The sequence below is a fragment of the Vanacampus margaritifer genome, chromosome 1 (assembly GCF_051991255.1).
Source record: "Vanacampus margaritifer isolate UIUO_Vmar chromosome 1, RoL_Vmar_1.0, whole genome shotgun sequence".
Classification (NCBI taxonomy): domain Eukaryota; kingdom Metazoa; phylum Chordata; class Actinopteri; order Syngnathiformes; family Syngnathidae; genus Vanacampus; species Vanacampus margaritifer.
This window is the reverse complement of record NC_135432.1, coordinates 67424071-67450907: the sequence shown is the minus strand read 5'-3', so window position 1 is coordinate 67450907 and position 26837 is coordinate 67424071. Positions and strand designations below refer to the sequence as shown.

Below are 26837 nucleotides of genomic sequence, written 5' to 3'. Positions count from 1 at the left end.
TCGTAGCCCCTTACCCTAACCTTAACCATCACAACTGATTGCCTAATCCTAACCCTTACCCTCACCCCAGCCAAAACCCAATTCAAACCTAAACTCTAAAACCAAGTCTTGACACTCAAAAAGAGGTCTGGACTAATGGGGACCACCAAAATGTACCCACAAGGACACGAGGTCCCCACAATGATAGTAAAAATGGTCCCCATGATGTGCTATAAACCCGCCCACACACACACAGACACACACACAGACAAAGACACACACACACACTCACACACACACCATCAGCACTGGAGCCATAGCTGAACGTCCTTGTCCGATGAGAGAGATCAATGAGCGAGGAGGAGGGAGGAAGAGGATGAAGAGGAGGAGGAGGAGGAGGAAGAGGAGGATTAAGAAGGAGAAATTGAGGGATGGGGAGTCTGTGCTGGGAGGGGGTGATGGCGGATGAGGGGTGGGGGGCAGCTCCTCCCATAAGCAAGTTATCGAGCCGCGCTGGAGGTCTGTGATGTTTACAGGGCAAGCCAGTCGTCAGACGTCAGCGATCGCTCTCACTCGCCTCTCGTCGGATCGGGGACCAGGAGAAGAGGGGAGGAAAAGCCTCCCCGCCATTCCGCCACCTGTCCCGCCTTTTCACGGCTTAGGACCTTGTCTACTCTGCAGACGCCTCGAGCACCGCCATCGCCGCCATCATGTGCGACTGTTTCCACCTGGCCTTCCCTAACTGGCACGGCGCGCCCTCCGGCACAGGTGAACATCTGTCCCTTTTAACCTGATGTTTAATCTTGTTTGGGCTGAGGCCAGCGCAGTGGGCGGGTGGTCATTTCTCTGGTTCGGGGTTTGAGTCTTGCCTGCATGGGCACTTTGGCTCCCACTCCAAAAAATGCATGATAGCTTCATTAAATGACATGTCAATCTTAAGGCCCGGGATCTGGCATACCGCATGATTTTTTTTTTATGCTATACTAAAGCCAATCAAGTTTGTAATTCGTGATTTGAAAATCAATGAGTTGTTAAAGCACGCGAAATGCAGGGGCAATTGTGCATACGTAATAATATAGAACTAGAAAGTGGCCTACAATGAAAATGAGATCAAAATTGTCTGCAAGTGTTAATGTGTGCGATGTGATGGAGTGGCGACCAGTCCATATTTTGTCGTTATGTGTTCTCTGGCAAGCGGTCCAAAGTGTACCTCGCATCGAGCTCAAAGTCAGCTGAGAGAGGCTCCATCTCAAAGCCACCCAAAGGTATCAGACAGGGTGTTGAACTCAAGGCCCAGGGGCAAGACGGCTTACCGTGTCATCTTTTTGCGGTCCACTAACGCAAATAAAGCATCTACTTCATGCTTCTTACTGAATGGATTCGTTCTTTTCATTCTGGCAGAAAAACTGTACACAAATTGGCATTTTATTTCGCTTGAACCGGTTTTACGAGCGTTTATTTTGACCAACCACTTTTTAACATAAATTCGTCAATAGTTACGACATATACCGTACTAAAAGATTTGCTTGCCACTCTTTTTCATGACTCCTGATTTCAAATTCAATTTGTGCTTATAAACAAAATAATAAGGGGCAACTTTGTATGTGTAATAAAACCAGATGATTAAACATTTAGATGGCTTTTACATTCTGCAACAATGAGTTTGACACACCTGGGGTGGGCGGTGTAGGAAAATGGATGGATGTTTGGGCTGAACAACATGCTGACTCAGCAGCAGTGTGTGTGTGTGTGTGTGTGTGTGTGTGTGCGTGTGTGCGTGTGCGTGAGGTGCTAATGCCGACCTGCAGTGAGAGCTGGGTGTGTCGTCTGCAGAGATGTCATCATCTCTTCTGGCGAGCTCGCCATCCTGCTGCTGCTGCTGCTGCACAGACGTGCTTCCTGTGTCGGCCTCAGGACACTCAAAACCGCGGCTGCACTAGACCAAAAAGACAAAAAGGAAAAGATGTGTTTACAGTCGCCACCTGTGACCTTGCAGCACATTAACAGAACAGATGGCAAATGGGGTGAAATTGGCATTCTTTGCTGTTCCTCTCACAGCCTGCTGACTTGCCTCCTGATGCATCACACGTTTTTGTTGCCTCAAGGCTGTTAGAAGCACTCGGGTCAAATGGGGGGAATTCTTGCAGGCTTTATGGTACAAGCACATTACAGCGATATCTTACGCTGGTGGTGTAACGGTACATCCTGCTGCCTTTCATGCAGATGGCGGGAGGTTTGACTCGAGTCGCTACTGCAGCCACAGGCCCTGATAGAAAATGAATGAGTTGCATCGGGAAGGGGATCTGGCGCAAAACGGTGCCAAACAAATCACGCGAATGACTCGCCTTGGCAACCCTTGACGGCAAAAGCCGAAGGTCACAACGGCTTGACAACGGTATCTTGACTTCCAACTTCCAAGTGCACAAACTTACGAGTTTTATGAGTTTCAAGCAGTCACTCGGTTGACTTTTTTGCTTTGCGCTTTGAGCCAAGAACTGTGGTATGCATGAGCTTGGAATATATCAAGCTCAGTCAAGGAAATAATTACATACCACTGTCGGAAGGTCCACTATGGTTAAAGCATTTTAGCCAGTCATTTCTGGGTGTGATTCAAATTAGAGGCAGCACGATGGACGAGTGGTTAGCGTCTTGTTTGTATGTTGTGCATGTGCTAGCGTAGATTTTCTCCGTGTACTCTGGCTTCCTCCCCAATTCCAAAAACATGCATATTAGCTTCATTGAACTCTCTAAATTGTCCAAAGGTATAAAAGATCCAAAGGTGTGTCAATATATGCCCTGTAATTGACTGGTAATCAGCCCAAAGTGAGTAGTAGTAGTAGTACTAGACAAATGGAGATAGTTGGCTTTCAGAAGATTAGAAGTTCATAACAAAGCTCACATCGATACGTTTCAATTTCAAGATTGCTGAAGCCCGAGTATCATGTTTCTTGAGTATTATGATTCGATTGGTCAAGTTATTCCTGGATGTGATTTGAATAAGATTCAATTTTTAAGTTATCTTAGAAGCCGAGCGTGGCATGATTAATTTTTGTCATGTCAAGTGATTATTGAGTTACAGTGCAGGCCAAACGTTGGGACACACCTTCTCATTCAATACATTTGCTTTGTTTTCATGGCTGTACATTGTAGATTCTCACTGAAGGCATCAAAACTATGAGAACAATTATGACAACTAACAAACACAATTTGAGTTATGTACTTAACGAAAAAAGGTGAAAATACACAAATTTCTCTGATTACTTTTTCGCACATTCTTGGCATTCTCACCTCACCTGAAAGGCTTTTCCAACAGTCTTTAAGGAGTTCCCAGAGGTAAGAATTACAAAAGTAAGCAATAAAGTAACTGGAGCAAAGCATGGCTATTTTGTAGAATCTATAATATAAAACATGTTTTCAGTTATTTCACCTTTTTTTGTGTGTAAAATACATAATTGACATCAGTTCACAAATAGTTTTGATGCCCTCAGTGAGAAGCTCCAAAGTAACCAGTCAAGAAAATAAAGTAAAGTAAAAAGAAAGTGTGTCCAAACTTATGGCCTGTTACGAGATAGACATTTGAGCAGCTCGCATTGAAACAGTTCCATAAATCAAGTGAGTTGAAGCTCGAGTATCATGTTTCTTGAGCACTATTTTGGATTGGTCTGGTCTCGTATAATGCTAGTCATTCTTGGTTATGATTTTAAGTGGATTACATTTTTAAGATCTTTTTGAAACCGATCTGTATGATTGTTTTTTTTGTTTGTTTTTTATATCTCATAAGGTCAAGTGTCGATTGGATTGTGTATTTTTGTAATGTACAAACGTCTGGTCATATAAAAAAAGGAGTGCAGTCGTTAAATAAGTCGTTTGTTTTTAGCAGATTAAAAGTGAAAATCAAAGCTCAGGTCGATATCTTTCAGTATCAAGATATCCGCTGAAGCTCGACTGTCATGCTTCAGTACGTGCTGCAGTTCACATCTCGGCTTCTGTAATATCTCTGAGATGAAAAGGTGGCCATTTTGTTTTTTAGGTTGCAAGGCACTCAAGGTCAGAACAGGGAAAAAGGGATTTAAGTTGGGAAGCGAGCCAGGTGGCTCCTATGTTCAGTTCTGCAGTTGGCCAGTGCAGGAAAATGGTTGCAGCTTTTTTTTGAATGACACTCAGTAAAAAGCAACAAAATCCTACTATGGATCAACACCTTCTGAGAGACAAATAAATTGTGACGTCCATGACGAAATTGAAGAAAATGTCCAAAATGTCTTTGCAAAGGCACAAAGTTGGGGAGAAAAAAAGATTTGACTTCTTCCTTGATCCATACAATACACCCACACAAGTTTTATATATAAAAAAAAGTAGATTCACCCAGAGGTCCTGCAAAGCTGACAAGTCAGTGCAGAAAACACGGCATTGATCTGTCTGAGCCTTTCAAACAGAACCCGGTGAAATGTGTAAGCTTTCACGCAGTTGACACGAAATCCCGTAATAATTAGATGGTGTGCTGTATAAAATAGTTGGGCGGAGAGAACGTCGGGTGATAAACTCCTCAGCCCTGTACTGACATTGAGGAATGTGGAATTATGTTTTGGATACTCCAAAAATAGAAAAACTGTCGTTTCTGTGTATCGATACTGTAACGTGATCGACAACAATGTGATATACGTATATTGATATTTTGTCCCAGCCCGAATTTGAAACAAATAGTTACACTAACTGAAATTCAGAAAAATTCCCTTAAATAAATACGTATTTAAAAAGCTTATTCAACACTGATTTTATTGATGTTGTTGCTGTGGTAATGAAGTGAAATGTCAAGAAAGTTCAGTGGAGCGTTGTTTACATAATCACTTTGTGGGAATGAATGAGTGCAGTTTAAGATATGAAATTTGAAGATTATGTTGAAGAATTAGCTTAAATCTCTTGTTCCAGTAAATTAGAATTCAGTATATTGATAGCACGAGCTTGAAATCTAATTGTGTTTCTTGGCTGAAATCCTATTATGATATGCTCGTCTGCGGTGAAAGGCGCTTGTGTCCGAGCACCAGCAAGCCGCTGTGTGCCTTTTGATGACTTTGTTCGAGTTACGCAAGACAATCAGACAAGAAACAATCTCTTAAGCGCTTTAGGTTTGTTTTTTGCAAGACATTATGATTGCCATTAAACTTGAACGTCCGGGTGTGACGGCATTGCGCTAAGGTGAAGCGCTCCGAGGGACGAGCAGCCACACCCACGTCTCGAGCTGCAGTGTCAACCTGCAGCGACTCATCTGCAGCATCGCCTGCTGCTGACAAAATGCTTCTCTCAACTGTGGTGCCAAACATTTATCAATGAAAATGGGTGTTAAAGTGGATATATTTGCTAAATGTGACTTTTAATGTCTTGCATACAATTAAGTGGATCGTGGAGTGCCTACCTACCCATCTAGTGTCAAACTACCCAACCAAGACAATATTTTTGTGAGTTTCATATTTCTGAAAATGTGTCTGTAAGCGTAACATTTGGATTCATTTATTTATTTTTTACCTTTTGTGACATCCGTGTTGCTAATTTACATAATAACTGCCCCCTCGTCGAAGTCTAAAACTGTGCTCACCATTGGCCCAGCAGTGCATGAGGTGATCCTTGACTCATTTGCATTGAGCACAGGACCGCCCTCTCGAAACAGCTCGTCCATCCATTTTCTGTACATCTCACTTGAGAGGGGCAAAAGCGTGCCTTAATTCTTGATCTTTTGCTAAAGCATGTTATTAAGGCATCTTAGAAATCTTTTTCAAGTGTGAAAAATGCATAATTAATCATAATTGTGCAGTGAGCACATGACAAATATTTGAGAAAGGAGTTCCCCTCGTGTGCATTGTTGGACTTGAAACGTGTCGCGCAAAGTCACGTAAAGCTCATCGCACACAGCGACAGAAAAAAACTGCACTTTATCAGTGGCATGCACTTGACACGAGCTAAGATGATTGTAGCCCTGAAACAGCCCGACACCTTCTCGCCGCAACCTTTAATCCATCTAATCCATTTCAAGACAACATCCTGGAACATCGGCCTTTGCAGGATGGAGAGGAGAGATGCTTTCAATTCACAACTATTAACATGGGTCGTATCAGAAACGCAACAGTAGAGCTGAAGTTTGCCTGGTGTGAGATGAAGTGAGTTTTTCTTGGGTGTAAAATGTTCATACCCGTCCCACCTTTCTGTGTCATGCACCTACAAATATTTGTTGCAAAAAAAAGAAGGAAAAAAAAGAAGAAAAAAAAGAAAGTCTGATTTTTTGTTTATTTAATGGCAAAATACTGTTCATAGTTTAAACTACTGATTCATAAAGTGTGGCACGGGTGATACCAAATAACTATTTATAATAATAATAATAATAATAATAATCAATCGTCACTATTTGTGGCCAGGCTCAGTCCCTACCCTCATGCAAATAATGGGGTCTACCTCCTACCCTTTCACACAATGGCGACCGCACCTATGAGCTGACTTCAAACCACTTTCTGTGTGGGTGCCTATCACACAAAGCGATGACTTGGGAAAAAACATTAAATAGGGTTTAAATTATGACCATGACAGGATTAATGGATGATTCAATGTGGAATGAAAATGTTCAAAACTAAAAATGGGAAAAGAAATGCTGGATCCACATCTTTTTCTGGTTCTAACCCAAATTGAATGTGCCCCGTTATTGGCCATACCCCCAAATTAACTGTGACGAAAGCCACATACTTTGACAGTATCAGACATTTTTAAAAGTTTGAGCTACATTTAGTTGCATTCGGCGCCATTAGTCATTATGACAGAGAAACACATGTTCACACATAAGGTGTGCACTCCCACCCTCTTTGTCTACGCCAGGCTGAACAAATCATTTGAGTCACTTGTTGTGTTTAAAAGGACCTCAAGCCATTTCCAGGACTTGAACAAACAACTTCAGCAGGTAGGTGAACTGCTTAAGTAAATATCTTGGGTATTTAGACTTTTTATTCGATGTAGAGATTATATTGTGTATGTTGGCAATGTTCCATTTGGTCAAATGAATGTGGACCAGTGTTTTTGTTGTTGTTTGTTTCTTCTTATCTAAGTGGAATGTGATTTGATGTTTTTTCCCCCCAAAGCTAACATACCGCCATCTCTTAACACTAATGCACTTAAAGAAGCAGTTGGAGCTCACATGACAAACGTTAGCACAGTGAGTGAGGTCTTACTATGCAAGTTTGTAAAAAAAACATGTAGTATAGTACACTTGATCAATACCCTGAATACAACTTCATATCAGCTGAATGCAATTTTAGCAACCTGGCCTCATGATGATCATCTGGGTATATTTTGTGCCAACAAATTGAATGAGAGCAAGACAAATACTGGGCTCATTAAGTGGGTTATTATTATTATTATTATTATTAATATTATTGCAATGTTTGGGAGAGTGGGGGCAGTGGGCCGACAGCTTGCTGCTGATACTGTTCTGTTCAAATGGGCTTTTACAGTCACTCAAATGCAGTGATTGGAATCATACGTAGTACGCACTGTACATGATATCAAACATGAGCGGTGTATTTAGTGTTTCAAACTGCCTGGGGAAATGTAGCATCTGTGGGCGCTCCCCTCTTACGGGATCAAATAAATATGGGTTCACTATTGAAAAGCCATTTGACGTTGAAAACACTGATGTTTCAAGCACACTGCCGGTACTAAGAAATGTAGTTATGGCTCCGTTATTGCCTCAAACACTACACAAAATGTTCACTCAAATGAACCGCATACGTAAAATCTTAGGACATGCTATCAGGGCTCCGGACACTAACAACAAGCAACCAGATGCATTTGTAGTCAGATTTTCCCTTTTTGGAAATGCGTCTCATGTACGGATCAATAAAGAGGATCACTTAACAGAGCATGGAGGAGATGGGCCCCGGGGGGAATTGTTGCCAGGAAGAACTCTACAAAGTCTCAACAACAATTAAGATGATACAAATGTTGAAGTAGTGTGCTGTGTTTATGTTTGTAGGAGCTGGACGCAGGTTGAGAGCGCCGGACCTTGGCTCAGAGGACCACTCGGTGAGTCTAAATATACATTTGAGCAGCGTAGAACCACTTGTTGGAGCTTTTTTTTTTTTTAAGAGGCAGATCAAAAAAAAAAAAAAGAGGACAAATGGAACTGAAATTTGTATTTTTTGTTTTCTTATTGTTTTAATTTTACTTTGGACCAGAACTAGAATATGTACTAGAATTCCCAATCATGTGATAAAGAAGAAGAAATGCAAAAGGTAACAAAAGGTGGTGTTAAGGCCACAAATCATTCTTGGGAGTTGACAATATCAAACAATTGCCCTTAATAAGGACATGGATGGGAAACACAAATGTAATACTGTACCTTATAATTCCCCAAAATGTCAATCAATCAAAATCTCAACTCCAGTTGACTTTACCTCTCTGCAGTCTTCTGTATAGACATGCTATCCATAAAGGTTGACGAAATGCTAAATATCTACTCAAGTACACCAACAAAGTATTTCTATGTTGTTATTCCCCACCACTGAAGAAATATCACAACTGTCAATGGCTCAGAAAAGTGTCATTATCACACCTTTTGCTTCCTTCTGGCAACATGAAGCTGACAGAAACAACCCAAAAAAAACAACAGCACAAAGCGTTATCAAATTAAAGCATAGCCTACCTACTGTGTCATCTACAGGCTTGTGACGAGCCGCCTCATTTCACCGAGGGCGAGAGACCACGCCCTCAGGGATCGTCCCCCGTCGAGGAACATCCAGAGACAGAGAAATACAGCGACAGTGACAAGGAGGTAAAGCGCAGTACGGCACACATGACTGGAAACTGGCCAGCAAACGCTCACATAAATTATTGACTGGAGCAATTTTCTCCCCAGCACAAAAACTCATTTGAGTCAACTGTATTTCATCTTGTGTGTTCGATACCACACTATGGCCCAAACGTGCTGCTTCATTTTTTTGCCATTAAAATTCTTAGGCCAAATTAATCACCTTTTTGAGAGCCTAGCCTGAATTTTTCAAAACTGAGCCCCGAAGCATTTTATAGCAAACATGAAATTTGGTAGGCATGTCTATCATATGTAGAGACACAAAAACAGCTAAAAAAAACAATGGCAAAAAGATGAAAGTCTTCTATTTTGTCTTGAAGTGGCCATTTCCGTGTGATTTCTGGCATTTGCACGTGTCTTAAAAAAAAAAAACTTGTGCGAAAGATTTCGTCTGATTGCTACCAAATTTCAACCCTGTATGCTTGACAAAGGACAAATGAAAATGGCATTTTCTTTTATAACATAGATTTTTCCCACCATCAACCACAAAATTCTGATACGTGACCCGACCTAGATCAAAACTGCCATACACTAAAGAGATTCAAAGGCACCCACCTACTCTCATAAATGTATATTCTTCTTCTTCTTTTTTTTACAGGAGGATGATCCACATAACAAAAGAGGCAGGGGAAAGAAGGGTAAAAAGTCTGGCTTTGGCTGTGGGTTTGACCGCCGCTCGACTCCCAAGATGAGCAAACTGAAGGTGAGTAATTTTCCAATCAATTTCTCAGGATTGCTAAAGTGCACCAGTTGTTCCTAAACATCTACCTTTCTACCATATGTTGGTGTTTGGACAGGAAGCGTATAGCCCAGAGTCAGGGATGATAGTGAAAACAGCCAAAGATGGCGGTGCAGAAGGTCTTGTATATGGTGGAGGAGGTAAAGAAGGCATCTTCATCAAAGAAGTGGTACCAGAGTCACCTGCCTCTAAAAGTCTACAATTGAAAGAAGGTATTCTTCCAGTTTGACAAAAGAAATACACGTTTTCCAAGACGATGGCGAACATAGTTCTAAGTTCAGTAGTGCATTTGCTGCGGAATTATTATCTTACCAATATGCTTCTAAAAATGTTCTACTCCTTTAAATGCAGGCGATCAGCTTCTGAGTGCCACCGTGTATTTTGACAATGTGTCATATCAGGACGCCATTCAGATTCTGGAGCATGCTCAGGCTTATAAAGTGAAGCTGTGCCTAAAACGCAAACCCGACATCACAGAGACAGATCCCCTCGCTGAGTCTGACATCATCCCTGTAACTATTTTAGTTTATATATTCAGACTTTTTCTGGTGTGTTCTTTTACTTTGGCAAAACTAACATTCCTGTTCCTAAACAGGAGGATGAAACCTTCACTCCAGAGATGCGAGAACATGGGAAATCCAAGAGACGAGGTGATGCACGCATTTCTTGGCCCAAGTTTCCATCCTTAGGTAGAGGAAAGAAGTCCCGTTTTGCAAGGTCTCACAGTTCCTCAGAAGCTGATGAGCAGAGGAAGCTGGAGCTGAGTCCTACCACGAGCGACACAGAGTCCCCAATAAAGACTCAAGACGCCCTCAAAGGCAAGAAACGGCATAAGATGAAGCTTCCGTCTCTGACAAAGAGAGGCCGCATTAGTTCATCTGAGGATCAGGACACTGATGCACCGACAACATGCACACAAGAAGCTGCAGAATTGCTCTCACCTGAAGACCTTCAAAGCCCCATGGAAAGAAGACGTGAAGTGCACAGGATAGAGGAGATGACTCTGGTAGAAAGTTCTGACTCAAGAGTGACCAAACCTCTAGCTATTCAACACAAGGTGGAACTCATTGCTATAGACAGCGCTTTAAAAACAACTGATCTAACGGTGGCTCTGACGGGTCTAGAAAGCCCCACAGGGCCACTCTCTCCTGGCGGCAAGAAAAAGAAGAAAGAAAGGTCTGAATTAAAAATTAAAACGGTAGGGAAGGAAAAATCTAACAAGAAAGAGGCGAAAGCAAAATCACCCAAAAGGCTAAAAACACTGGGTGCAAGCTTAGAAATAGCAGATCAAGGCACTGTCAAGGGCGATCGACTTGAGCATACCACTCAAATTGAACAAACATCACCACTGAAAGGCAAAGGCAAAAATAAAAAAATGATCCTTCTACCCAAGCGTGAAGACATTGAAATTCCTGGTATGGAGGACATGTCAGGAAGGACAAAGGTCAAAGGACACCACGATGAACTACCAGAAACTGTGCAACTCTTGATTGATGTGGACAGCGTGAAAGAGGCTGTTTCAAAATTGCCTGGATATAAATTACCCAAGGTTGATATGTGTGGAGTACTGATTCCTGAAGAAATCACCGTGATAGATGCCAATGCTCAAAGAATATCAGTAAAAACACCCACTAAAATCGCTGATAGCAAAGCGAAACAGGAGGCACCCATCAGTAAGGCTGAGGACACTTCCACTCCAGAATTATCCAAGACTTCATTCAAGCTACCAACGATCAAACAGGGTGACTTACCTTCAGAAGAAATTCTAACTGTGACCCGGATGGGCCAAATAACTACAGAGACAACACAAGAGTGTGAACCTGCACTGAACTCAAACGAATCTGACAAGAAATCAAAGACGGCAAAGATAGTTTTGCCAAGTATCGGGTTTTCAAAGGCAGACTTTAGAATACCTGACGTTGGAATGTATTTGACAAAGCCAAATATTTCCAAGCCAGAGGATGAAGAGGTAAAAGGAGAAAGAACTATATTCCTACAAGAAGAAATAAGTGAAGGAGGCATCAAATTAGATGCCAAAAAGCATGAAGTTGAAACAGCTGCTGTGACAACTGCTGGTGAACTTGAATACATTGATTCAGCTGAATCCTCTGTTGAGAGAGAACTTGATGGAAAAGGGAGCCCATTCCAAATACTGAAATTTGAAGTATCATTGCCAAAGTTAAGAGCTCCAGAAATTGATTTAAGCTTATCAAAGACTGACGGAAAAGTCAAATCACCTGATGCTCGATTAGGCGCATACAATAATATTCCGGAAGAGAAGCCGACAGGTGACATTGCAGCGTCACCCATAGATCAGGAAGCAAAAGAACGTAAGCTTAAAATGCCACAGTTTGAATTCACGATACCGGAAATCACTCGACCACAACTCAATGTAAACTTTTTCAAAAAAGAGGTGGATGTGAAAAAGCCAGAGCCTGAATCTGAGGCACAACTCCCAGAAGCCTTAGATGTGGATTTAAGTCCTGGAAAAGCACAGACGTCACCACGGAAAGATAAAACACCTGAACTTCTTCTGCCTGGAGTTAAACTTGATGGACATGAAGGCAAATTTCAAATGCCAAAATTGAAAGTAAAAGGACCTGATATTGATTTTGGTTTACACAAGGAAGGCGGAGATGCTATTGTGCCAGAGGCCAAGGTTGATACCAATATCGATATTCCCGGAAAGGATCTTGAGCATAGAGAGAAATTCAAAAACATGAAGGCTGGTGTTGACATCAAATGTCCAGATGTTCCCAAAGTCGATCTTGGAATAGTGAATATTGGGATTGCAGAGGCAAAAATGGGAGATCGTGAGATAGATACTGAACCTTTGTATGCTGAAATTGAACATAAGAGAGGCAAGTTCAAAATGCCAAAACTTGGAATCTCCGTGCCAAAAGTAAAAGGACCAGAAATTGATTTAAGTATAGCAAAGAAAGATGTGAATCTACGAGAAGCCAAAGCTGAAGTGAAAATTCCAAGTGAGGAAAAAAAAGAGCTTTCTGTTGAAGATGATATTAAAACACCTAAGATTAACATTACAGCAAAGGATACAACATCACCAACAAAATTTTGGAGGCCAACATTCAAAGTACCAAAATTCGGGGTTGTTTCTCCAGGTCTCTCTGTAGAGGAACCCGATGGAGACAAACATGTGAAAATAGATGGATTTGATGACAAAATTCCTGAGGAGGTTTTAGCAGTTAGCATTGAGCCACCGCACACTGACACGGATGGTCCTTCAATAGAGATGACAATGACTCAAGCTGAATATGAGGAGAAAAGAAGCAAGTTTAAGCTACCCACTTTTGGTTTCTCTGTGCCGGAGGTCAAGGGGCCAAGTATTGATTTTAGCATTTCAAAAACAGCTTCAGAAGCAATACCACCAAAAGTCAAAGGTGAAATTCACCTTCCTGAAGTTGAACTGAAAGAAACCTCGGACACAGTGGGAATTAAATCCCCTGAAATTGACATTGAAACAAATGATCCCGAAGGAACGCCATCAAAATTTAAACTACCATCATTGAAATTTCCCAAATTCTCTTTAACAAAGCAAAGTAGCAAAGCGAGTGAAGTTGAAATTGTTCCCCCAGATGTTGACATTTCTATTTCACAAGGAAATTTGGAGGTCATTAAACCTAAAGTTGAGTTTGAACCATCAGAAGTTGATGTCAAAATGTACGAGCAGGACAGCATGTTTAAAATGCCAAAGGTAACAGGCCCTGACATTGATATAAGCTTATCAAAGAAAGAGGGAGAGCTCAGATTCCCAGAAGCGGAACTACCATCAGCTAAAGTGGAAATAGAAGGTCCAAAGATTGAAGCTCAAACAAGCAATTTTGAAGGATCACCATCAAAATTCAAACTACCAACTGTCAAATTTCCCAAATTCTCATTAACCAAGCAAAGTAGCAAAGAGTCTGAAGTTGAGATTAGTCACCCAGATGTTAACATTTCTATTCAAGAAGGACAGTTGCAAGTGACTCAACCAAAAGTTGAGTATCAAACACCAGAAGTTGACGTCAAAATAGACGACAGGGCGAGCAAGTTTAAAATGCCGAGGTTTGGCATTGCCATGCCTAAATTAAAAGGCCCTAACATTGATATAAATTTGTCAAAGAAAGATGGAGAGATCAAAATCCCAGAAGATGAAGTTCAACTAACAGATGTTGACATGAAACTACCATCAGCTAAAGTGGAAATAGAAGGTCCAAAGATTGAAGCCCAAACAAGTGGCGTTGAGGGATCTCCTTCAAAATTCAAACTACCAGCAGTGAAATTTCCCCAATTCTCATTAACAAAGCAAAGCAGCAAAGAGTCTGATGTTGAGATTGATCTCCCAGATGTTGACGTTTCTCTTCCGGAAGGAGAACTGGAACTCACATCACCTAAAGTGGAATTCCAACCACCAGAAGTTGACGTAGATATCGAAGAGCATGACGGCAAGTTTAAAATGGCAAAGTTAGGCATATCATTGCCAAAAATGAAAGGGCCAGACGTTGATATAAGCCTATCAAAGAAAGATGCAGATATAAGAACCCCAGAAACTCAAGTTGAATTTACAGATGTCGAAATGAAACTACCATCAGCTAAAGCAAAAATAGAAGGTGCCAAGATTGAAGCTCAAACAGTCGGTATTGAGGGGTCACCTTCTAAATTCAAAGTACCGGCACTGAAATTACCCAAATTCGGAGTAGCTTTACCACAGGTCAATGTGGAAATGGAGAAACATGTCAAGGTGGATGAAGTAGATGTAAAATCACCAGAATTAAACGTTGAATGTAATCTTCCAGAGTCTACAGAACTTGATGTCAAAGTGAAAAAGTCTCGTTTCTCATTTCCCAAATTCTCATTAACCAAGCAAAGTAGCAAAGAGTCTGAATATGATATAGGTGTACCAGATGTGGAAGTTTCTATTCCAGAAGGAAATCTGGAGGTTGCTCTTCCTCAAGTGGAATTTCAACCACCACAAATTGATGTGAATTTAGACGAACAGGAGAACAAGTTTAAAATGCCCAAATTTGGCATCTCCATGCCCAAAGTAAAAGGACCTGAAATTGATAAAAGCTTATCAGAGCAGGATGGAGAGCTCAGATTCCCAGAAGCTGAAGTGCAACTCACCGATGTTAAAATGAAACTACCACTAGCTGAAGTAGAAATAGAATGTCCTAAGATTGATGCGCAAACAAGCAATTTTGAGGGATCACCATCAAAATTTAAACTACCAACATTCTCGTTTCCCAAATTCTCGTTAACTAAGCAAAGTAGTAAAGAATCCGAAGTTGAGACTGGCCTCCCAGATGTTGATGTTTCTATTCCAGAGGGGAAATTTGAAATCACTTCACCTCAAGTGGAGTTTCAACCACCAGAAGTTGATGTAAATATAGATGGTCAGGAGAGCAAGTTTAAAATGCCAAAGTTTGGCATCTCTATGCCAAAAATGAAAGGACCCGACATTGACATAAGCTTATCAAAGAAAGATGGAGAGATCAAACTGCCAGAAGCTGAAGTTGAACTCCCAGATGTTGACGTTAAACTGCCATCGGTTCAAGTGGATACTGAAGCTGGTAAAATTGAAGCTCAACCAGGTAGTGTTGAAGGATCGCCATCAAAATTCAAACTGCCAACATTCAAATTACCCAAATTAGGGGTGGCCTTACCACAGGTCAGTGTTGACGTGACTGGTACGGACACAGACATAAAGGTACATGGAGGAGATATAAAATCACCAGAATTAAAGTTTGACGCTAAAATTCCTGATCCTGCCACAGACGTTGATGTCAAAGTAAAAAAGTCCAGATTCTCATTTCCCAAATTCTCATTAACCAAGCAAAGTAGCAAAGATTCTGATGTTGATACTGATCTCCCAGATGTTGATGTTTCTATTCCAGAGGGGAAAATAGAAATCACTTCACCTCAAGTGGAGTTTCAACCACCAGAAGTTGATATAAATATAGATGGTCAAGAGAGCAAGTTTAAAATGCCAAAGTTTGGCATCTCTATGCCAAAAATGAAAGGACCCGACATTGACATAAGCTTATCAAAGAAAGATGGAGAGATCAAACTGCCAGAAGCTGAAGTTGAACTCTCGGAAATTAAACCACCATCAGCTAAAGTGGAAATTGAAGCTTCTAAAATTGAAGCTCAACCAGGTAGTGTTGAAGGATCGCCATCAAAATTCAAACTGCCAACATTCAAATTACCCAAATTAGGGGTGGCCTTACCACAAGTCAGTGTTGACGTGACTGGTACGGACACAGACATAAAGGTACATGGAGGAGATATAAAATCACCAGAATTAAAGATTGACGCTAAAATTCCTGATCCTGCCACAGACGTTGATGTCAAAGTAAAAAAGTCCAGATTCTCATTTCCCAAATTCTCACTAACCAAGCAAAGTAGCAAAGACTCTGACGTTGATACTGATCTCCCAGATTTTGATGTTTCTATTCCAGAGGGGAAATTTGAAATCACTTCACCTCAAGTGGAGTTTCAACCACCAGAAGTTGATGTAAATATAGATGGTCAGGAGAGCAAGTTTAAAATGCCAAAGTTTGGCATCTCTATGCCAAAAATTAAAGGACCCGACATTGACATAAGCTTATCAAAGAAAGATGGAGAGATCAAACTGCCCGAAGCTGAAGTTGAACTCCCGGATGTTGACGTTAAACTACCATCGGTTCAAGTGGATACTGAAGCTCCTAAAATTGAAGCTCAACCAGGTAGTGTTGAAGGATCGCCATCAAAATTCAAACTACCAACATTCAAATTGCCAAAATTAGGGGTGGCCTTACCACAAGTCAGTGTTGACGTGACTGGTACGGACACAGACATCAAGGTACACGGAGGAGATTTAAAATCACCAGAATTAAAGATTGACGCTAAAATTCCTGATCCTGCCACAGACGTTGATGTCAAAGTGAAAAAGTCTAGATTCTCATTTCCCAAATTCTCACTAACCAAGCAAAGTAGCAAAGACTCTGACTTTGATACTGATCTCCCAGATGGTGATGTTTCTATTCCAGAGGGGAAAATTGAAATCACTTCACCTCAAGTGGAGTTTCAACCACCAGAAGTTGATGTAAATATAGATGGTCAAGAGAGCAAGTTCAAAATGCCAAAGTTCGGCATCTCTATGCCAAAAATGAAAGGACCCGACATTGACATAAGCTTATCAAAGAAAGATGGAGAGATCAAACTCCCAGAAGCTGAAGTTGAACTCTCGAATATTGATGTTAAACTGCCATCAGCTAAAGTGGAAATTGAAGCTTCTAAAATTGAAGCTCAACCAGGTAGTGTTGAAGGATCGCCATCAAAATTCAAACTGCCAACATTCAAATTACCCAAATTAGGGGTGGCCTTACCACAGGTCAGTGTTGACGTGACTGGTACGGACACAGACATCAAGGTACACGGAGGAGATATAAAATCACCAGAACTAAAGATTGACGCTAAAGTTCCTGATCCTGCCACAGACGATGTCAAAGTGAAAAAGTCCAGATTCTCATTTCCCAAATTCTCACTAACCAAGCAAAGTAGCAAAGACTCTGACGTTGATACTGATTTCCCAGATGTTGATGTTTCTATTCCAGAGGGAAAAATACAAATCACTTCACCTCAAGTGGAGTTTCAACCACCAGAAGTTGATGTAAATATAGATGGTCAAGAGAGCAAGTTTAAAATGCCAAAGTTTGGCATCTCTATGCCAAAAATGAAAGGACCCGACATTGACATAAGCTTATCAAAGAAAGATGGAGAGATCAAACTCCCAGAAGCTGAAGTTGAACTCCCGGATGTTGACGTTAAACTACCATCGGTTCAAGTGGATACTGAAGCTCCTAAAATTGAAGCTCAACCAGGTAGTGTTGAAGGATCGCCATCAAAATTCAAACTACCAACATTCAAATTGCCCAAATTAGGAGTGGCCTTACCACAGGTCAGTGTTGACGTGACTGGTACGGACACAGACATAAAGGTACACGGAGGAGATTTAAAATCACCAGAATTAAAGATTGACGCTAAAATTCCTGATCCTGCCACAGACGTTGATGTCAAAGTAAAAAAGTCCAGATTCTCATTTCCCAAATTCTCATTAACCAAGCAAAGTAGCAAAGATTCTGATGTTGATACTGATCTCCCAGATGTTGATGTTTCTATTCCAGAGGGAAAAATACAAATCATTTCACCTCAAGTGGAGTTTCAACCACCAGAAGTTGATGTAAATATAGATGGTCAAGAGAGCAAGTTTAAAATGCCAAAGTTTGGCATCTCTATGCCAAAAATGAAAGGACCCGACATTGACATAAGCTTATCAAAGAAAGATGGAGAGATCAAACTGCCAGAAGCTGAAGTTGAACTCTCGGAAATTAAACCACCATCAGCTAAAGTGGAAATTGAAGCTTCTAAAATTGAAGCTCAACCAGGTAGTGTTGAAGGATCGCCATCAAAATTCAAACTGCCAACATTCAAATTACCCAAATTAGGGGTGGCCTTACCACAGGTCAGTGTTGACGTGACTGGTACGGACACAGACATCAAGGTACACGGAGGAGATATAAAATCACCAGAACTAAAGATTGACGCTAAAGTTCCTGATCCTGCCACAGACGATGTCAAAGTGAAAAAGTCCAGATTCTCATTTCCCAAATTCTCACTAACCAAGCAAAGTAGCAAAGACTCTGACGTTGATACTGATTTCCCAGATGTTGATGTTTCTATTCCAGAGGGAAAAATACAAATCACTTCACCTCAAGTGGAGTTTCAACCACCAGAAGTTGATGTAAATATAGATGGTCAAGAGAGCAAGTTTAAAATGCCAAAGTTTGGCATCTCTATGCCAAAAATGAAAGGACCCGACATTGACATAAGCTTATCAAAGAAAGATGGAGAGATCAAACTCCCAGAAGCTGAAGTTGAACTCCCGGATGTTGACGTTAAACTACCATCGGTTCAAGTGGATACTGAAGCTCCTAAAATTGAAGCTCAACCAGGTAGTGTTGAAGGATCGCCATCAAAATTCAAACTACCAACATTCAAATTGCCAAAATTAGGAGTGGCCTTACCACAGGTCAGTGTTGACGTGACTGGTACGGACACAGACATAAAGGTACACGGAGGAGATTTAAAATCACCAGAATTAAAGATTGACGCTAAAATTCCTGATCCTGCCACAGACGTTGATGTCAAAGTAAAAAAGTCCAGATTCTCATTTCCCAAATTCTCATTAACCAAGCAAAGTAGCAAAGATTCTGATGTTGATACTGATCTCCCAGATGTTGATGTTTCTATTCCAGAGGGAAAAATACAAATCATTTCACCTCAAGTGGAGTTTCAACCACCAGAAGTTGATGTAAATATAGATGGTCAAGAGAGCAAGTTTAAAATGCCAAAGTTTGGCATCTCTATGCCAAAAATGAAAGGACCCGACATTGACATAAGCTTATCAAAGAAAGATGGAGAGATCAAACTGCCAGAAGCTGAAGTTGAACTCTCGGAAATTAAACCACCATCAGCTAAAGTGGAAATTGAAGCTTCTAAAATTGAAGCTCAACCAGGTAGTGTTGAAGGATCGCCATCAAAATTCAAACTGCCAACATTCAAATTACCCAAATTAGGGGTGGCCTTACCACAGGTCAGTGTTGACGTGACTGGTACGGACACAGACATCAAGGTACACGGAGGAGATATAAAATCACCAGAACTAAAGATTGACGCTAAAGTTCCTGATCCTGCCACAGACGATGTCAAAGTGAAAAAGTCCAGATTCTCATTTCCCAAATTCTCATTAACCAAGCAAAGTAGCAAAGATTCTGATGTTGATACTGATCTCCCAGATGTTGATGTTTCTATTCCAGAGGGAAAAATACAAATCATTTCACCTCAAGTGGAGTTTCAACCACCAGAAGTTGATGTAAATATAGATGGTCAAGAGAGCAAGTTTAAAATGCCAAAGTTTGGCATCTCTATGCCAAAAATGAAAGGACCCGACATTGACATAAGCTTATCAAAGAAAGATGGAGAGATCAAACTGCCAGAAGCTGAAGTTGAACTCTCGGAAATTAAACCACCATCAGCTAAAGTGGAAATTGAAGCTTCTAAAATTGAAGCTCAACCAGGTAGTGTTGAAGGATCGCCATCAAAATTCAAACTGCCAACATTCAAATTACCCAAATTAGGGGTGGCCTTACCACAGGTCAGTGTTGACGTGACTGGTACGGACACAGACATCAAGGTACACGGAGGAGATATAAAATCACCAGAACTAAAGATTGACGCTAAAGTTCCTGATCCTGCCACAGACGATGTCAAAGTGAAAAAGTCCAGATTCTCATTTCCCAAATTCTCATTAACCAAGCAAAGTAGCAAAGATTCTGATGTTGATACTGATCTCCCAGATGTTGATGTTTCTATTCCAGAGGGGAAAATAGAAATCACAACACCAAAAGTAGAGTTTCAACCACCAGAAGTTGATGTAAATATAGATGGTCAGGAGAGCAAGTTTAAAATGCCAAAGTTTGGCATCTCTATGCCAAAAATGAAAGGACCCGACATTGACATAAGCTTATCAAAGAAAGATGGAGAGATCAAACTGCCCGAAGCTGAAGTTGAACTCCCGGATGTTGACGTTAAACTACCATCGGTTCAAGTGGATACTGAAGCTCCTAAAATTGAAGCTCAACCAGGTAGTGTTGAAGGATCGCCATCAAAATTCAAACTACCAACATTCAAATTGCCCAAATTAGGAGTGGCCTTACCACAGGTCAGTGTTGACGTGACTGGTACGGACACAGACATCAAGGTACACGGAGGAGATTTAAAATCACCAGAATTAAAGATTGACGCTAAAATTCCTGATCCTGCCACAGACGTTGATGTCAAAGTGAAAAAGTCTAGATTCTCATTTCCCAAATTCTCATTAACCAAGCAAAGTAGCAAAGACTCTGACTTTGATACTGATCTCCCAGATGTTGATGTTTCTATTCCAGAGGGGAAATTTGAAATCACTTCACCTCAAGTGGAGTTTCAACCACCAGAAGTTGATGTAAATATAGATGGTCAAGAGAGCACATTTAAAATGCCAAAGTTTGGCATCTCTATGCCAAAAATGAAAGGACCCGACATTGACATAAGCTTATCAAAGAAAGATGGAGAGATCAAACTGCCAGAAGCTGAAGTTGAACTCCCGGATGTTGACGTTAAACTGCCATCGGTTCAAGTGGATACTGAAGCTCCTAAAATTGAAGCTCAACCAGGTAGTGTTGAAGGATCGCCATCAAAATTCAAACTACCAACATTCAAATTGCCCAAATTAGGGGTGGCCTTACCACAGGTCAGTGTTGACGTGACTGGTACGGACACAGACATAAAGGTACATGGAGGAGATATAAAATCACCAGAATTAAAGATTGACGCTAAAATTCCTGATCCTGCCACAGACGTTGATGTCAAAGTAAAAAAGTCCAGATTCTCATTTCCCAAATTCTCACTAACCAAGCAAAGTAGCAAAGACTCTGACGTTGATACTGATCTCCCAGATGTTGATGTTTCTATTCCAGAGGGAAAAATACAAATCACTTCACCTCAAGTGGAGTTTCAACCACCAGAAGTTGATGTAAATATAGATGGTCAAGAGAGCAAGTTTAAAATGCCAAAGTTTGGCATCTCTATGCCAAAAATGAAAGGACCCGACATTGACATAAGCTTATCAAAGAAAGATGGAGAGATCAAACTCCCAGAAGCTGAAGTTGAACTCCCGGAAATTAAACCACCTTCAGCTAAAGTGGAAATTGAAGCTTCTAAAATTGAAGCTCAACCAGGTAGTGTTGAAGGATCGCCATCAAAATTCAAACTGCCAACATTCAAATTACCCAAATTAGGGGTGGCCTTACCACAAGTCAGTGTTGACGTGACTGGTACGGACACAGACATCAAGGTACACGGAGGCGATATAAAATCACCAGAACTAAAGATTGACGCTAAAATTCCTGATCCTGCCACAGACGTTGACGTCAAAGTGAAAAAGTCTAGATTCTCATTTCCTAAATTCTCATTAACCAAGCAAAGTAGCAAAGACTCTGACTTTGATACTGATCTCCCACATGTTGATGTTTCTATTCCAGAGGGGAAAATAGAAATCACTTCACCTCAAGGGGAGTTTCAACCACCAGAAGTTGATGTAAATATAGATGGTCAGGAGAGCAAGTTTAAAATGCCAAAGTTTGGCATCTCTATGCCAAAAATGAAAGGACCCGACATTGACATAAGCTTATCAAAGAAAGATGGAGAGATCAAACTGCCAGAAGCTGAAGTTGAACTCCCAGATGTTGACGTTAAACTACCATCAGTTAAAGTGGAAATTGAAGCTCCTAAAATTGAAGCACAACCAGGTAGTGTTGAAGGATCTCCATCTAAATTTAAACTACCAACATTTTCATTTCCTAAATTCTCATTAGCCAAGCAAAGTAGCAAAGAGTCTCAAGTTGACATTGGTCTCCCAGATGTTGATGTTTCAGTTACAGAAGGAAATTTGGGAGTTACTGTACCTCAAGCAGAGTTTCAACCAGAAGTTGATGTAAATATAGAGAACAAGTTTAAAATGCCAAAATTTGGTATATCTACGTCAAAAGTAAAAGGGCCTAACATTGATATAAGCGTATCAAAAAAAGATGGAGATATTCTCCTTCCTGAAGCTAAAGTTGAACTCACAGATAATGTTGAAATGAAACTACCATCAGCTAAAATAGATATAGCAGATCATGAGATTGACGTTCAACCAGGTAGTGTTGAGGGATCACCATCAAAATTCAAACTACCAACAATAAAATTTCCCAAATTATCATTTACAAAGCAAAGTAGCAAAGAGTCTCAAATTGAGATTGATCTCCCAGATGTTGATGTTTCTATTCCAGAAGGGAAACTGGAAATTGCTTCACCTCAAGTGGAGTTTCAAACACCAGAAGTTGATGTAAATATAGATGGTGAGGAAAGTAAGTTTAAAATGCCAAAGTTTGGCATCTCTATGCCAAAAATGAAAGGACCCGACATTGAGATAAGCAAATCAAAGAAAGATGGCGAGATCAAACTCCCAGAAGCTGAAGTTGAACTCTCGAATATTGATGTTAAACTGCCATCGGTTCAAGTGGATACTGAAGCTGGTAAAATTGAAGCTCAACCAGGTAGTGTTGAAGGATCGCCATCAAAATTCAAACTACCAACATTCAAATTGCCCAAATTAGGGGTGGCCTTACCACAGGTCAGTGTTGACGTGACTGGTACGGACACAGACATCAAGGTACACGGAGGAGATATAAAATCACCAGAACTAAAGATTGACGCTAAAGTTCCTGATCCTGCCACAGACGATGTCAAAGTGAAAAAGTCCAGATTCTCATTTACTAAATTCTCATTAACCAAGCAAAGTAGCAAAGACTCTGACGTTGATACTGATCTCCCAGATGTTGATGTTTCTATTCCAGAGGGAAAAATACAAATCACTTCACCTCAAGTGGAGTTTCAACCACCAGAAGTTGATGTAAATATAGATGGTCAAGAGAGCAAGTTCAAAATGCCAAAGTTTGGCATCTCTAAGCCAAAAATGAAAGGACCCGACATTGACATAAGCTTATCAAAGAAAGATGAGGATACCACACTCCCACAGACTAAAGTTGAACATGTTGAAATGAAAATACCATCAGCGAAACTGGAAATTGAACCTCCTAAAATTGAAGCTGAAACAAAGAGTGTTGAAGGATCACCTTCAAAATTCAAGCTACCGACTTTCTCATTTCCCAAATTCTCAATAACGAAGGACCACAAAGAATCTGTAGGTGATATTGTTCTCCCAGATGTTGATGTTTCTGTTCCAGGAGGAAAAATGGAAATCACTTCACCTCAAGTGGACTTTCAACCACCAGAGGTTGATGTAAATATAGATGGTCAGGAGAGCAAGTTTAAAATGCCAAAGTTTGGCATATCCATGCCACAAGTGAAAGGTCCTGACATTGATTTAAGCTTGTCAAAGCAAGACGGAGATATCACTGATATAAGCTTATCAAAGAAAGATAGAGGTATCACACTCCCAGATGCTGACCTTCAAATGACAGATTCTGAAATGAAACTACAATCTGCTAAAGTGGAAATAGACGCTGCTAAAATTGAAGTTAAAAAAGGTAGTGCTGAAGGTTCTCCATCAAAATTTAAATTACCATCTTTCAAATTACCTAAATTTGGAGGTTCTCCATCAAAAGTTCGTGTTGAAGTGCCTGCCGTGGATGAAGACACTGATAGTCATCACAAAGAGCTGGAGATGCCTGAAGATGAAGCAAAGCTGGTGGTTTCAGCACCCAGTATTGACATTAAAGGCCTGTCTCTAGAAGAGACAACTAAAGGAGATGAACTTGAAGGATCAGGAATCAAAATGAAACCATTACCAGATGTTGATGCTGAGATCAAGGCGCCGGATGTTGAAGTTGAACAATTGGAAAGTACTATTTCAGTCAGGGAAGCACCAAAAATCGAAGTCGACATCAAATTGAGCAAAGGGACAGAGAATGCCGACATGAGCCCCGTCTCTCCAAGCAAATTCAAACTGCCATCCTTCAAAATGCCAAAAATGGCATTCTCACGACAAAAACCAGCAGTAGAAAGTGTGTCACCTGGCACAGAATATAAAGACAATCAACCAGAGATGAAAACTGAAGTGAATGGAGATGGTAAATCACCACAAGCAACTCCCACATCATTTGGACTTGTCCTCAAAAATATTGACACTGAATTTGATGTGGCAAAAACAGAAACAGGGGACAGACATCCAGACACCTTAAAGGAAGAAATAGAAAGCAAGGACAAAGAAACCAAGCAACAAGCTACTAAAAGTCCTGAGCGGACGGGATGGTTTAAGTTTCCAACATTTGGGCTCTCCTCACCTTCAGAACCTGCCAAAATGCCCCCCAAAAATGATGAGAAGGATCAAAAGAGCCCATCAGGTGACCGCGACGAGAACATGAGCTCTACCTGTTCTGTGCAGTCATCAGACATCTTTGCTGACATCAGCTCAACAGTGACAAGCGAGTATGTCAGTTTGCCCTCATCTTCTCCGACCAAGATAATGGTCAAATATTCCAATCAGAACTTACCTCCAGATCTCGAAGAGATGAACGTCGTAACTTCTACTGCCAGGTCCGAGCTGATCACAATCGAGCCAAACTTACCCGAGAAGGTCACTATCCTGTCGTCTGAGGTGTCTTCCTCTGAGGAAACTCTCAGATTGGCGTCGGACAAAATACACGTTTTTACATCCAGTGTACAATCAGGCCCCGAATCACATCATGCCAAACTTATGTCCACGGTCCAGTCGACAGGCGAGGCCAGCCAGATGTCGTCATCATGGACAGTGGAGAGTGCTCAGAGCAGCAGGAAGACGGTGTCGCAGAAACAAATTGTGCGCCAAACATCGCACGAAAGCACAGAAACCTTTGTGATTACCAAACAGATCACTAAAACATTCGTCCCCGCAGAGTTCTTCGCCAATGACGAGACGGCTTCGTCCATCCAGCGTCTCCGAGAATCCGTTCACTCGGAGAAAATGAGATTTTTTGACGGTGCTGAGAAGTGAGGTGCTAGCTAAATCAACACAACAATTACAATCATTATTAGTGTTTAGTCAAGGGCAGGTATTAAATAAACCTATGACTGCATGTTGCTGAATGAAAAAGATGGACAAACATTGTTGGCAGAAGAAAAATGCGATGAAATTGTTAATAAGCTATGTATCTAGGTGTCTTATGACAGGGCTTCCGTAAAATATGCTTGTATGTGGTACAAAAAATGTTTACTCGCAGCATCTGTGCTCTAAGATCACAAGGGTGTTAACAATCAGGCTATAGCAGAATGAATGTTTACGATAGTCGTCATAAAAACTGTGTGTATGTGTGTGTATCTGCTGAGGTATTCTTGTTGATGCACTAAAGAAAACACTAGCAAAGAAATGTAACAGTTACAAAAAACTGTACCACTGTAACTATATTTTGTATTAATATTTTTGCTTAAACCTCATTTGCTACAATACATGCCTATACATGTATCAGCAGCGTATTCTCAGCCAGTGTGAATAATAATAATAAAGCTGTCTGTGTAAATAGCTTTTAATGACCTCTGGACTATTCCATATGCCTCAACTCCAAATGTCTGCAATATACAAATAAATAAATAAATAAATACATATTATTAGTCAAAGCATGTCTGAAGAGCTCATGTCTTACCACACATTGCTACCAAACAGCTGACAAGTGTATGAGCTTGGTGGGGGGTATGGTTAAATTAGCTAATGGCTTTGTGCAAGGTAATCAGAGGTGCATTAAAGCAAACCTAAGGAACTTTCAGTTTACGTTGATTATGGCGGCGCCATATGGACAAAAGCGATAATGTTAAGCCTGAAGGAAGACCACGTTTCCCATGAGGACAAGTGCATTGTGTTGTTTTTTTAGCGTGATCACGCCCGCGACTTTGTTGATCCCTGACTGTCCTTTTATCCGGGTAGCTTACCTTTTGCTTTTTGCTTTTTGCTTTTTAATCTCCTCAGACAAAACTTTTCTGTTGTCTTGCAGCTTCTGCCAGGAAAGCAGGAATCATGCATCGACATTCAAATTGACTTCCGTCATTGTAACGAATAAGGAAAGGGGGAAGTGACGTATGCCATAAAGCAGTCAGCACATTTATAGTTTTTTTGTGTGCCAGTGTTCCTACCATCCTCCTCAAAGTTGCTTAGTGTCAGTAAAAATGATACAGACCACTCAGGCTATGGCAAAGGTACCATTCAACGAGTTTTAAGTCGATGTTTCATCAGAAGAGTTATAATTTTTTTTTTACTAAAGTTGAAAAGTTCCTTAGTGCTACTTTAACTCATTCACTCCCAGCCATTTTCACTAAAACAACCCCCTTCACTCCCGGCTGTTTTACTAGATTTTGACTGCTTTTGCAAGGCCCACAGAATATTGTATTCTATTGCTATAAAAACATGAAACCTACCAAAAAGAAAGATTAAAGTAATTTCTTTCATCAAGAAATAAAAAGTATATTTCTATCTGTTTCCGTTTTGCAGCCATTAGCATTAGAATCTAGCTAAGTTTCATCATTATTCACAAATCTATTTAGAATTCTGAGTACCGGGGTTATTTTTTTTTCCAAAATGGTCCCGGTTCATTTCCTATACTCTGCTGCCACCTGCTGGCCGTTTGTGTAATAACTACCATTTCTTCAACCGTTCTTTGCAGTTGA

General features: G+C 40.7%; 2 protein-coding genes across 5 annotated transcripts in view; one reads left to right on the top strand and one right to left on the bottom strand.

Moving 5' to 3' along the window:
• The window catches only part of LOC144050642 (uncharacterized), a 51463-nt gene that overhangs the window by 23454 nt on the left and 1172 nt on the right, over positions 1-26837 (bottom strand). For all 4 annotated transcript variants that reach the window (XM_077564101.1, XM_077564083.1, XM_077564073.1 and 1 more), the window contains exon 3: positions 1782-1915. In XM_077564101.1, the coding sequence (XP_077420227.1) occupies positions 1782-1915 (134 nt within the window). The remainder of the gene's footprint in view (positions 1-1781; positions 1916-26837) is intronic.
• Positions 475-25796, top strand: LOC144050599 (uncharacterized). The gene is made up of 7 exons (XM_077564006.1): positions 475-747; positions 7988-8037; positions 8675-8785; positions 9420-9524; positions 9619-9772; positions 9912-10072; positions 10156-25796. Exons 1-7 carry the CDS (start codon positions 690-692, stop codon positions 25174-25176), a joined length of 15660 nt encoding a protein of 5219 aa, XP_077420132.1. The 5' UTR covers positions 475-689; the 3' UTR covers positions 25177-25796.